The following is a 12,844-nucleotide window of genomic DNA, read 5'->3' as shown; positions in this document are numbered from 1 at the left end:
GGGGCTGTGGGGTGCCCCCCATCCCCATTTGCCCCCGGGCAGTCCTGCAGGGCCGTGGGGTGCCCCCCCATCCCTGTTCCCCCTAAGCAGCCCTCTGGGGCTGTGGGGAGTCTCCTCACACTCCTCCCCAGCACCCTCTCTTGCAGGGTGTCTCAGTCCTCCTTGGCCCCGTTCCCCCTTCCTTTCCCCCCTGCCACGTCCCGGGGCCCTGTCCCCCCTGCTCTGCTCCGCCGCTGGGGTGTGGGGCTGTCGGGCACCGCTCGGCCTGGTGCTGCGTGGGGGTCTGGCTCTCCTTGCGGGAGCTGGTCCCGCCGGCGGCTGGCAGTGCGTGCGGGGCTTGGCGAGTGCCTGGCAGCCCCGGCAGGGTCCCGGGGAAGCTCTCGCCTCCTCTCAAGCAGGCAGCTGAGGCCCTGCATACAACTCCCCGACACCCGTACGTGCCCCCTTCTGTTTTTATCTACAAACAGGTGCCGTATCCTGCACCAAGGATGCGCTCGTTTGCCTGTTTTATGTTTTGCTGGAAGCTGAGGTTGTCCTTATAAATAGCTTGTAAAGGGCTAATGATGCTGCACAGGCTACAGACACTGGCACCGCTGTAGGTGTGGTGCGTGGCTGTGTGCCCGTCGGTGTCGTGGCTGTGTCGCGGCTGTCAGTAGTCTGCTGACCTGCCAGGCTTGGGGTAGTCTGTAATAACCCATTAGTCATTTTTAAAGCATCTGTGACTGTTAGTCACTTCTTATCTGCTGTAAACCTTTTCTAAATGGAAGCCTCCTGTCGGGGCTGATGGCTTATTTCAGGAAGGACTTTGGCACGGGCAAAGGGGAGACAGGGCAAGGACCCCGGTTAGCAAGGGTTTGGAATAGGGAGAGCAGGGGGCTTGAACAGCTCACCTGCGCAGGGGAGAGTTTTCCAAAGTCATCAGCCCAGAGGGAGCTGTGCTGCAATTCCTGTTTGTCTCTTGGGACATTTGTCATTTTGTTCTTTGCCTTAGAGCCGCTTGGTTGCACAGATGCTTCTAAAATGTCCCCAGACCCATCAAGTCAGCTCAGCTGTGCGACAAGGCTTTGACTTGGGGTATTTTTGTGCTGGGGAAGTGAAATTGGTGCTCCTTTACTTAGTTTCTGTGCTGCCCACAGAGTTAAACAGAAGTTACTGATTTTAGCTTTGTGGCAGGCGCTGGCTGAAAGAGCTCTCAGCAGAGAGGAAACAAAGCAGAGCAGGGCCCAGTGGGGTTAATGCAAAAAGTGTTTTTTTGCCCTGGAAGGAATCAGAGTGCCGATCCCAACAGAGGCAAGTGCTTATGTTTCTGTCAGAGGCTGGTCTGGTGGTGTCATCACGAAGCAGCACCACATGTCCACACCCCTCCTAGGAATGTTGCTAGCAGGTGTAAGCAAGCAAAATCCCTTCGTCTTTCATACCAGGCTCGCGCCAGCTGGCTCATTCTTCTGGTTAGCAGATTTAGGTACATGTTCAACCCTCAGATCAGATTCCAGAGTGTGTGGGTAGGCAGGCCAAGCAGTTCAAAGCAATCAGCTTCCTAGAATATTGACTTCCTCAGGACTGGGATGAGAAACAGGTTACACAGCCTGTGCCTTCATGCCAGAGCGCCTTCAATTTATTCTGTTATTCAGGTTTAGCATCCATGATGCACTGGCTCTGCCCTGGTCAGAAATGAGATGTGTTACACTTTACTTAAGGCAAGAGAAACCGTGTCCTCAGCACCTTGTTCTTGGCTGTTTTACTCCCGTTATCAGTAATGCACATTCAGCTTGTTCTTCCACCCTGGCTCGATGTTACAAATTCAAAGGCAGCGCACTGAGCCCAGCTCTGGCAACCTCACTGACTGACGTTTGTTTTTTAGTGACTGTTATGCTGGAGGAAGGTGTTCCCTGGACGGTTTTGGAGACAGAAGTGCTGTTTTTGCTAGAGCAGGTACAGTACAGACAGCAGCAAAACAGGTCTCTCATTCCATGTAAGACCTTTACCCTGACTTGCAGAACACCCCTGGGAGGGAGCAGACTAGTCTGCACTTGGCCTKTCGTTTGTGGCTGCTGACTAAGGAACCTGGGGTTCTTGCAAAGTGAACTTGCATCTGTTTCCTAGCAAACTGGACTGCAAAAAGCATTGCCGAAAAGAGCAGCAGAGAAGCTGCCTCTGAGCCTGGGAAACCCCTTCAGAGCTATAGAGATCGCACACAGGAAACAAGCACGGCTCCGCTTGTAAGGTGAGTCAGCATTTTGGGGTGATTAAAAACGCTTTGCTGGATGACTTACGTTGTTATTAGGCCTGTGCATCTTTTACATCCTTGCAGCATAGCAAGTCAGACAGAACAAATGAAATAGCTAGTGATTGTATGACGAAAAAGAAGGCCTGGTGATGGAGATCCCCAGTGATATTTTGCTGTTTCTGAGGACATAGGCAAGGTAGGATTTTTAACTAGTGATGATATGTTTGTAAAAACTAGATAAGCTTTCAGAAATACAAAACCTTCTCTTAGATACGTATCAATTATATCACACTTAACTAAACTCTCAACAGTTGTTCTCAGCTTGCGCTTAGTTTGGAGACCTGCTGCTTCCATTTCAGACCTGATGGAAGACTTGTGTGCCTGAAAGCTTGCCTAATTCCTAGCTCTACTGGTTGCTCTAATAAGAGAAATTGCCTCCTATTTACAAAACTTGTTGAGAAACAGGGATGGCAATACCTTGTTCTATTCAAGGTCTTTCCTGTTCATCCCTAGCAAAATCCGAAAGTTGGAGTTTTGCTCTACATTCCCCAAAATAATGTGAAGATAGGATAATAGTAGAAAGATCCTGTTAATACTTTGCTTGGAATCCAGAGCAGACTTCCAGTTATTTCCTAAAACTCCAGGGAGTACCACTGTAACTTTGAGGAGCACAAAACTCGCATTCTTTGTTCCAGCTTGCTCCACAGTCTCAGTGTTGTGCTGCTTAATTTCTGAAGGGGAAAAGAACAACCGAGGGAGATTTCAGGGACTCAGTGTTTTTTCCTTCAGCTGTAATAAGTGCCTGTGGGGACAAGGTCAGTCTGTCAGCAGAGGAGCCAGGAGCTCTAGGTACTGAGCTGCGTGACTCTCTGCAGAATCCGTGATTCAAATAGCTATTTTGTACTGTTTCAGAACACTGTAGCTTGCCGTGGTCCTGTGCCCCTCCGTCCTGCTGCAATGAGTGGGAAGTCCTTGCTATTGAAGGTCATTCTCCTTGGGGATGGTGGAGTTGGGAAAAGTTCCCTCATGAACCGTTATGTCACCAACAAGTTTGACTCTCAGGCTTTCCACACGATCGGTGTGGAGTTCTTAAACCGGGACCTGGAGGTGGATGGACGTTTTGTGACCCTCCAGATTTGGGACACTGCAGGGCAGGAGAGATTCAAGAGCTTGCGAACCCCCTTTTACAGGGGGGCAGACTGCTGCCTGCTGACCTTTAGCGTGGACGACCGACAAAGCTTCGAGAACCTCAGTAACTGGCAGAAGGAGTTTGTCTATTATGCCGATGTGAAGGACCCTGAACACTTCCCGTTTGTAGTTCTGGGCAACAAGATAGACAAACTTGAAAGACAAGTGAGCACAGAGGAGGCCCAGACCTGGTGCATGGAAAATGGGAACTATCCCTACCTGGAGACTAGCGCCAAGGATGACACCAATGTGGCAGTGGCCTTTGAGGAAGCTGTGCGACAGGTGCTGGCAGTAGAAGAACAGCTAGAGCACTGTATGCTGGGCCATACCGTTGACCTGCATTCCAGCTCCAAATCTGGCTCTTCCTGTTGTTAAGAGTAGCTGCCACTTGGGGAGGAATAAGCACGAGCGAGTCAGGGCACTCTGAGGAGGGCGACCACGAGGACAATAGGTGGATAGCTCACCGAGGAGCTGCAGCCTTTCCATCTGAATTCTAGCTGGAGTTTCCAGGCACAGGGGATATAGCTACCGGAGGGAGCTGTCGAACAAAGAACACGTGAATGTAGTCCTGCTTCCATCTCTACCCGTTTTTAGCAGGTTTAAAGGACTGGGTTGAGCTGAAGAGAGTGAATCTCGTCCTTACCAAGAACTGCCTGCAGAACAAAGCTGAGAGAGCTCGAGACGCTCCTGAAGTATTCTAGTCCTGAACTGAAAAATAGTAGACCCGCTAAACTCATGACCTTACTGCCAAAGGAAAGTCTGCTCAGCATACTGAACAAAACCTGCTGGGGAGACCTTAGCCCACGTGACTGTGAGAATGCTAAACCCTAGAGCGACTGAGATGTGTGTATCTGTTGCTTTGGATAAGTGCATCCTGTCCTGAGACTGGACTGTGTTGAGAGTTGTTAGTACTATGATTTGAAACAGCATATGAAGGAGTAGGAACTGTGTTTGAATGCTGCAGCATCGGTTCTTTGTGACTGCCTGTTTCTGGTCTGTTTTTCCCTACCTCTAACTTTGTCTTGTTATGGGTGTTAYTTTGTGGAGAGACTGGCTGCTTCCTGTTTAATATATGTTTCCTTAGCTCTTCTGGAGGCTCAACATCAGATATTGTTTCTCACCGCCTGGATAGCCCTGGATGGAAAGTACCTGTGTGGACACCCTGCTGGTCATGTCAGAGGGTTTAGAGTTTTTCAGGAGCTCAGTAGATTTGGAGCATKAACCCTGACCGGCTGGCTGGCTTCTGTCACAAGTGATTGCAGTGCCCAGAGGATGAGCTCTAGCAGGCCGGGTGGAAGGTGGGTGGGATGTCTCCTGCGCGTGCAGGTGGCTGGGGGAGTCGTGCATGGTCAGCTGTTAAAGCCGCTCATTCTGTGCGTGGGGCTGGCGACCGCTGTGCTTCGTTAGTTGACGGACGGATCAGTGTCTTCAGTCACTTGAACTTGGATGTTTCATTCTGGATGCGGCACATAGAAATGTTCGCCTTTGMCGGGACAGTGCTGCTGAGCGCAGCAGCTGTGCTGGCTCCTCCTGCCGCCAGGGGAGTCCAGTGCATCTTATCTGTAGCTCATCTGACAGACTTTACTGGTAGAGAGGATCCACGCAGTTAATTGGCCTTTGTTAATGGCTGCTTTTTTTCTGTCTGACGGGGAGAGATCTGGACTGATTCCACCTTTGTTCAAGGTTGCTGAAAAACGGTATGTGAGGGGCAGGAAACCTTCAAGAAAGGACCCCCGGCTTTGCTAATCCCAGCTCCTGCCCCTGCTAGGTTTCAGTCCCAAGCTGTCTGTGTGCAGCAAAGAAGTCAGTGCTTGCCGGCTGCTGGTTTTTCCATTATAACCTCATGTCCTGCAACTCCCCGTGCATATGTTTGCCCAAGACTCTGCTCTGATGACCTTGCCCATGAGCACATAGGAACCTGCCGAGGGAGAGCTCCCCTGAGCGTGTATCAGCTAGCTGCGGAGTGCAGTTCCCCCTGTGATAGCTACTGGGTGGTACGTCGTGCAGCTCAAATAGAGCAGCCGCATTTACGCTGTGCTTTAGAGCAAAGCAGTCTCTGCCTTCACATCGCCTGGTGGCAGCTAATCCCACCACCTGGCAGCTTCCGAGTTTGCAGGTATGTCCTCCGTGGGCACTCAGGGTGATCCTGCCCTTTTCTCTGGGGCAGCCACATGGGGAAGGGACTGAAGCTTTACTGCAAAGTACACGTTGGAGGGATCTGATTTCTAAACAGGGCTTAACACCCACAGTGTCCACAGGGTGGGCAGGGAGCGCTTGCAGCCTCTGGAGAATCGGGTCCCTTGAAGTGTGAGAGAAGGCTCTGCCCCCACAGGTGCAACAGATTTTTACAAGGTTGTAAAATTATTGTTTATTTAATAATCTCTGACCTCTACAGGCCTCTGTAGATTTTTCTTCAGTTTAACACCGCTTGATGTTTCCTTCAAGATCCTAAACACTGTGACCTGTGGTCCTGGTTAACAACTCCAAAAATATACATTCCACTTGAGCTGATTTGTGCAGGTCTCCAGCGGGGCTGGACGCGTTCAGGCCCTCGTTCGCAGGCTGTGTTTTTAAGGGTATCCCCTCCTGCTAGAGTGGGTGTTGGGTGAGTTCCCTCCGGGTGAAACCGTGCTGCTCTCCCAGCCTTGTTCTCCCGTGACCTGYGTGAGGACTGGCGCCTCCTGTGAGAGAGGGCAGAGGCTGAGCAAGCTGTGAGGCAGGAGGGACGCGTGCAGCGTGCTCTCTGCAGGACCTCGGGTGCGTGTCGATGCTCATAGCTGACGCTTGAGAACCTCCCAGCGCACGCGCTGTGCAGGCAGTACGTATGCCCTGGAGGGTGTTGCACGGTACCTTGTCTTTATTTCCAGCCAACATTGGATAGTTGATGTTATTTTTTAAAACTATTTTATTAGCCCCGTGTATTTTTAAAATGCTTTAGAAAGAGTATAGTGTTTTGTATTACGTTTAAATTGTTTAATTTATTTTAAACTGTTACACGCACAATTTCCAAAGGAGCCCGGATCTTGAACTCTTTCTTCGTTGCAAAGTTCAATGCCAACAGCCATCCCCTCTTCGTGTCTACTCGTGCTGCTGCAGTCGTTGCTACTGTTACAGAACTGGAATTGTAAAACTGAGATTCTACCTTTATTTAAGCAAATAAAAACATGAATGTATTCAAATGAATTCAGGAAGTGGCTTCTGGTTTTCCTCTCAAAGTTTAAGCCAGCTCCTGTTTTCCTGAGGGATGTGGAGCTGCGTTGGTTATACCAACTGGCAGAGAAAAGTCACCAAGGGATCAAAGCATTTCGTTTTAAACAAAACGGTTGGTTATTTCTGGATGTATCTAGCTAGAACAGCAGTTGAAGAAATATAACTCATTTGCAAGCTGAATCCAGTGACCGGATTTGTCTATTCAAGCGTATATGAGAAAACACTTTCATAACAAACATTTCACATTGCTTCCCTCTGTCACTGCAATTTATTTTTTAGCCTGGGCTCGCAGCAACAGACCGTGCTCTCCTTTGATTTCTTCCTGTGATCTTGGAATCAGTCCCTCAGTCTCCAGGGGGTTGTAGTCAGAGATCATTTCCATAGGTTGCTGAGAAAGAAATCAGCATATGGGGACTGTTTTCTTCCGCTGTCCTACCAGTGGCCATGTAAGCATTCATCTTTTGCAGATGGTCACCTATTTTTGGAGGCTTTCTCTGTATTTGCAGAGTCCTAGCCTGCTGTTTGCCTTGGCAGAACCTTTGGCTTATTTTTCTCTTGCGTCCGCTTGCCTGTGGGTTCCTGCCCGTGCTAGCAGAGGTGGTGACGTGGGGCTTCAAGTCCTTGGAAATGCTGCTTTTTAAATGTGCTGCTGGGGTATCTGAGGGCCTCCAGCATCTAATTTCAGCCATTTCAAAATACAGTTGAAAACAGAGGGCCAAAGCTACCTGGTGGGAGATGCTCCCAGCCCTGGAGAAGTTGCAGGGTTGAGCAGGGCTGGGCCTGGGGTCAGCGAGGATCTTATCTCAGGCCGTCGTAACCACTGACTCCCGCGGTTTGAGACATTTGTGAGCAAAGGGGGGGCAGAGGCAGTCGTGGTGGTGAGGCTAAACCCTCGCTTCCCGTTTGGCCGCTGCAAGGAGTAGCAGAGGGCTCAGTGGTTTTTGACGTGAGGAGTCAGGGAGAGGATGAGTCCCCGGAGGGCAAAAGAGTGTCTCTAAAGGAGAGCGCGTGCTGCTTCTGCGTGGAACAGAGGCTGTAAATATYCCTGGATGCTTGCAAAGGTGTAGCAGTGGCGGGAGGTCTCCCGGTCCCTCTCTTCTGCAGCCCTGTTCCTGGTGGGCATGGCTTGGCCCTCGCTATTCATTGCTATTAACGTTGATGCTGCCAGTTGGTCTTAAACCCTGATTAAGATCTGAGGATTTTGCTGCTCGGGGCAGCAGTAAGGCCGAAGAGCTGCTCAGCGGGCTGAGGAAACTGCAATCTTCTCTAGAACCGTTAGCCAAATAGCCCCGCATGGCTGCAGGCGCCATGGGATTGCTGTGCACCGAGTGCCGGGTCAGCTCACGCGGCCTGCGTTTCCTGAGCGCAGCTCTTCCGCTTTTTCTTCGGAGCTACCTGAAGGCTGGCTCTTCTCAGCAGGACACCTGTAAGAAAGTGCACACGCTCTCCAGGGACTGCGTCTTCATGCATGCGTCCAAGGAGGAGGGAAAAGATGTGAAGAGTCTGAAACCGTCCTTTTGGAAGCCTCTGTGAACCCCGCTCCAGGCTGCAGATCTTATTCGGAGTTTCCTCGCAGCCTTGGCACCAGTGGCACTGGCACGTTCTGCTCCGGGGTAAGGAGCGCTCGCGGCTCTGCTGAGGAGGATGCAGCGGTAGCTGATGCCAGCTCTGACAGCGGTTGCCCAAAGGTCTCAGGTGAGTCAGAGTCACTTCACTGGCACGTGGGACAATCAGTGAAATTAGGGAAATGCTGGTTTACCTGGTCCAAAGCAATCGGAGATGGGCAGCGCAGCTAACCCTGGGGGCGCCAGGGCTTGCAGGAGGGGGCTGGGATTTTGCAAGGCCGGCGGAGCAGCTGTCTTCCGGTGGCTTCAAGAGGTCCCTCAGGGGCTAGCGCACGTGGCCACGTGCAAACACAAGGCTCCGGTCTCCGTGGGCTGCCAAGCGTGGCACCTGCTCATGCTGCTGTCGGTCCTTCCCTGCTGTTCCCTCTCCCCTCCTCGTCCCTGGGCATCGTGCTAACGGATCCAAACCACGTGCAGGAACGGAGAGAAACCAGCGGGGTGCCCGAGAGGCAGGTGGGACCTTCCGGCAGGCCAGATGGATCTGCCCCCCGTAACACCGGGCCTTGGCCCCGGCAGGCAGGGCTGCTCGCCAGCTCCAGCCTTTATACTGCTCTCCAGTCGCATCCCTTTTCCCGTCCTAACCGAAGCCAGGGCTCCGGGGAGCTGCTGGCCGGGAGCGGCGCGAGCTCGCCTGCTGTGCCCGGCCGCGGCTGCTGCGCCTGCCGTCCACCCTGCTCCGTGTTAATCCAGGCGAGCAGCCGGGGCCGAGCACGGGCAGCGGGGAGCCGTCAGGTTTGTTCCCCGTGCTGCGTCCTTTCCCTGCGCCTCCGCGCTCATCCCCGGGCCGGGGCTGAGCTGTGCTCTCGCAGCGATGGCGAGGCAGGGGGCTTTTCCTGTCCCTGCGGGTTCGGAGGACTTGGCTGTGCGTTTAGGGGCTTACGCAGGAGCTCTCAGATGGGATTTGGAATAAAAGCGCCCGAGAATTTAGGGCGGCCTTTATTTTTCTACTGCCTCGAATGGACTGAGCCCAGCTCGGACGAAGGCACTGGAGGGAGACGGTGGTTATTTTTTCCGTGGGTGCGGAGGTCTCCCGGGGCCTTTCGCGCCCTGCTCCCTGGGGAGGCTCCGGACCGTGCCGCTTTCACCTGGAGAAGCACTGACCGTGCACTGGCACCAAGAACCGACTCCAGGTGTGGGGGGAGCCCCAGGGGTGAGGAGCCGGAGGAGGGTGCTAGCGGCGGGGATTTGGGGCTCAGGGCCAGAGGCCCGTGGTGCTTGACCCCCCTTTTACCCCCGCGCTGCCGCTCGGTGCTGCTTTTCCTGCCCCCTCCGGCAGCGCCAGCTCCGGGCCGGCACCGTGCTGCGGCCGGCGGCCACAAGGAGGAGATGGAAGACTGGAAATGAGGGACCTGCTCCCTCCCCGAGAGCGGAGGCGAAAAGGAGCATCAGGCCTGGTGGCGCTTTGCCCTCGGAGGCAGCCGCTGTAGCGACCTGGGCACCGTCCCCGTGGCCTGCTCGCCCTCCCCGGGCCGTGGGGGTATCGGCRTCCTCGCCGGGCTGCGATCCCCTTCCTTCTTCTTTCCCTGCACAGGAGAAGGTGAAAGGATTTCCATCGGTTTTCCATCTTCGCTGTCCCACAGCAGGCGGCTTGCTTGCCCGGCGTGCCTTGCCAGCGGCGGCGTGGGAACCCATCCCCGAGGGCTCAGGCTTGGGATGGGGTTCCGAGCTCGGAAGTGGCCAGCAAGGGATCCCACGGGAGTCTGCTCTTTCAGGGCTGCTCCGGGACCCCCTGCTCTGCCCCAGCCCCGTTCCAGCCGCGAGAGCTGGAGGAGGCGTTGGGCCGCGGTCGGCTTCCCACCTTGGAGCCCCGGCGATGGGAGCAGTTTGCAGAGCTGCACCTTGGGGCAGGGCAGGTTTTACCCCTTGTCTTTCCTGGGCCGATTCCTGCGGGACGCCGGGTGCCTGGGGGGGAAGGGGCCGTGACCGCAGGTCCCGCATCCCCGGGTGGGAAAGCAGSCGGGAGCCCTGGCCGCGCCGGCTGCCTCCGTCCCCGGCCCTCGCCGCCGCCGGGGGGGCACCGGCCCCCGGCAGGCAGAAGAGACGGCGTTTTGTTCCCCGCGGCGGCGCACACAGGGMCCCTTTCAGCGCGGCGGGAGGAGGCCGATGGCAGCTGGCGGCGCGGGGAACAAAGCGCCCCGTTGATGCCGCAGCGCAGCGCTGCCCCGGCCGGGCCACGGGGTGGGAGGGAGCGGGATCGGGGCCGGAGGCCCACGCAGGAGCAGCAGTGGGATCCGCTGCAAATTGGAGCAGTGCCGGGCTCTGGTTTGGGGCTGGGAGGAGATGGGGGGGGGGGAATGCAGGGGCTGGGAGCATCCTCCTGGGGCCAATGCCCTCCAAYGGGGCTTTTCCAAGGAGCGACACCCGAGCGAGGAGCTGCTACGGAAACCTGCTTTTAAGGGTAGCGGTTTTCGCCGGGGGGGGCGGAAGGCACCCCCCAAACTTCCCACGCCGGCGCTGCACGACCCGCCGGTGCAACCGGCCCGCGGCTGGAACTGCCAGGACGTGCAAGGACCCTGCCCGTCGCTTCGCTGTGCTCATCCCGTAGGAGCCGCGGTGCACAGGGCTTCCTAAAAAAAATCCAGCCTTCCTCTGGGTGGCCAGAGGAGAAACAAGGGTTTTAAGGGCTTCCCCAGCAGGGAAGGACGTTTTTGGTCTCGGGGCCGGGGACTGAGGCGGGAAGGAGGCTGGCGGAGCCGGCAGGGGCTGTGAGCCCCCGCGTGGGGCGGGTGAGTGGGGCTCAGCCGGGACCCGCTTCCACCGCCGTGTCCCTGTCCCTTATTTCAGGAGCGGGGGGGGAGAGGGAAGGAGGCCAGCACAGCGGGCGGACGGACAGACGGACGCACGTCTCCTCCAGCATGTCCTTAATTTTAATTTATTTTCCTTAATTTTATTTTAATTTATTTTCCTTAATTCTTATAAAATACATCTTGTAAGATAAGGCTCTAAAAACTTGCTCCTTTGTTTTTTTATTGCTTGTTAACGAGTTGAAGTTCTAGATCAGAAAGGAAGGAAACACTTTCAGTTGATTAAGTCTCTTGTGCGTGCGTGTGTGTGTGTGCGTGTGTGTGTGTGTGCACGTGTGGGTGTGGGTGTGAGGTCCGGGGACACGGGTGGGAAGGAGGAGCTGGTTATTTGCTGTTAAATCGACACCAAAAAATTTTAAAAAACAACCAAAAACCACCCCAGCAAACCCCCTGAGAGAGCGAGCGAGCGAGCGTCCGTGTGTCTTGCCCGACCTTGTCCGGTGTCTCCCGCCCCCGGCATCCCGGCCTGTTCCGGCCGCCTCCGCCCGGCGGCTCTGCCCCCGCATCCGCGCTCCTGCTGAAACAGGCGCTTACGAAAATAATGATCGTACAGACCAAAAAAAAGACAAAAAATTACGGTGCTAGATCCATGCAGGATGGAGCGTGCCCCCGACGGGAGCCGCTCCAATAAATAAACTCGAAGCCTGGCGTTACGGAGAGGTGGGCAAAGAAGGAAACCGAGGAGCAGCTGGCGGGGGGCACCGGCGTTTCGGCAGGATGCAGGGAGGCGCCGCGCGSCCGGGGAGCGCCCGGAGTGGGGGAAACGTCTCCTCCGGCCACCCATGGGCGCTTCCGCAGGAAAAGCCCCGGGATTTAGGCCCTGAGCTCTGCGCCCTCCTTCCCTGCTGGGCGCCTTCGCGCGGGGACCGAGACGCGGCCGCTGCTCCCGCGCGGGGCCGTTGTCCCGCTCACGGGCGACGAGGAGAAAACATGCGGGAAAGGGGAGACGCTACGGACACTACGGAAACTACGGACGCGAAACGGCTCGAGGCAGCGAGGAGGGACGCGTGGGGGGGGCCCGAAAGGCTCGTCCTGCGCCTGCGAGCGGGGCTGCTCCGGCGTCCCCACCGCCCAGGGCTGCTTTCCAGGGCGGCTGCGTCGGGCACACGGGCGCTATCGGCATCGGGATCAGCGCTCTCTTCGCCACRGGAAGATCCTTGCCCTAAACTCCCTTTGCCTCGGCTGCAGCAGGCGACGTGGGGCGAATTCACCTCTCTTCGCTAGGGGACGGGGAGGGGGGGGAGGTAAAAACCCTCCGTCTCTTATCCTCCATCCGGGGGTGGTGACCGCAGGCGGCTCCGGCAGAGCGTCCGGCAATGGCACCGGCACGAGGCCGACTTCCTTTTCCCGCTCGGGAGGCTCTTCCTGGCGGAGCAGCCCACGCCGAGCCGTGCCGGCCGGCGGCGCGGGGACCCTGCTCTCCTCCTGCTGCCGCGGCCGGGCTCGGCCGCCGAGAGAAAAGTGCACGGGGAGGTGTCCACGGCTGGGAAGCTCTCGGAGGCGAGGGAGGAAGAGGAGGGGAGGGCGGCGGGGAAGGCAGGGTTAACGCGGGAGGGAGGCCGGGYGGCTGCAGTGTTAAAGCCTCGGGGTTAGCGCGGAGAAGGGCGGTTTTGGGGGGGGTTTTTTTTGCCGGCTCGCTGGGCGCTGCCGCGGCGCAGCGCTAGAACTTGGTGCCTCGACCCATCAGCTTGAGGACGGCGAAGTTGTAAGTGGCGGCGATGATGAAGGTGAGCTGCGGGCCGGGCAGAGCGTGAGCGGCGGCGGGTGTCCCGCCGGCTCCCGAAGCCTCC

At 56.1% G+C, this 12,844-nt stretch overlaps 2 protein-coding genes across 2 annotated transcripts in view; one reads left to right on the top strand and one right to left on the bottom strand.

The window, feature by feature from the left end:
* The first annotated feature begins 666 nt into the window (after positions 1–666).
* RAB9B (RAB9B, member RAS oncogene family) lies at positions 667–6,598 on the top strand. Its single transcript, XM_026066349.1, has 3 exons — positions 667–1,932; positions 2,104–2,224; positions 3,140–6,598. The coding sequence occupies exon 3, from the start codon at positions 3,185–3,187 to the stop codon at positions 3,788–3,790; it is 606 nt and encodes a 201-aa protein (XP_025922134.1). The 5' UTR covers positions 667–1,932; positions 2,104–2,224; positions 3,140–3,184; the 3' UTR covers positions 3,791–6,598.
* A 6,116-nt stretch (positions 6,599–12,714) lies between these two features.
* Positions 12,715–12,844, bottom strand: part of LOC112966299 (myelin proteolipid protein-like) — a 17,762-nt gene continuing 17,632 nt past the window's right edge. Inside the window, exon 3 of the mRNA XM_026066279.1 lies at positions 12,715–12,786. Within this exon, the coding sequence (XP_025922064.1) occupies positions 12,715–12,786 (72 nt within the window). The remainder of the gene's footprint in view (positions 12,787–12,844) is intronic.

Source organism: Apteryx rowi, unplaced genomic scaffold (genome assembly GCF_003343035.1).
Source record: "Apteryx rowi isolate R43461 unplaced genomic scaffold, aptRow1 scaffold_24, whole genome shotgun sequence".
Classification (NCBI taxonomy): Eukaryota; Metazoa; Chordata; class Aves; order Apterygiformes; family Apterygidae; genus Apteryx; species Apteryx rowi.
The sequence above is the reverse complement of the archived record's forward strand: the minus strand, read 5'-3'. Positions and strand labels throughout refer to the sequence as shown.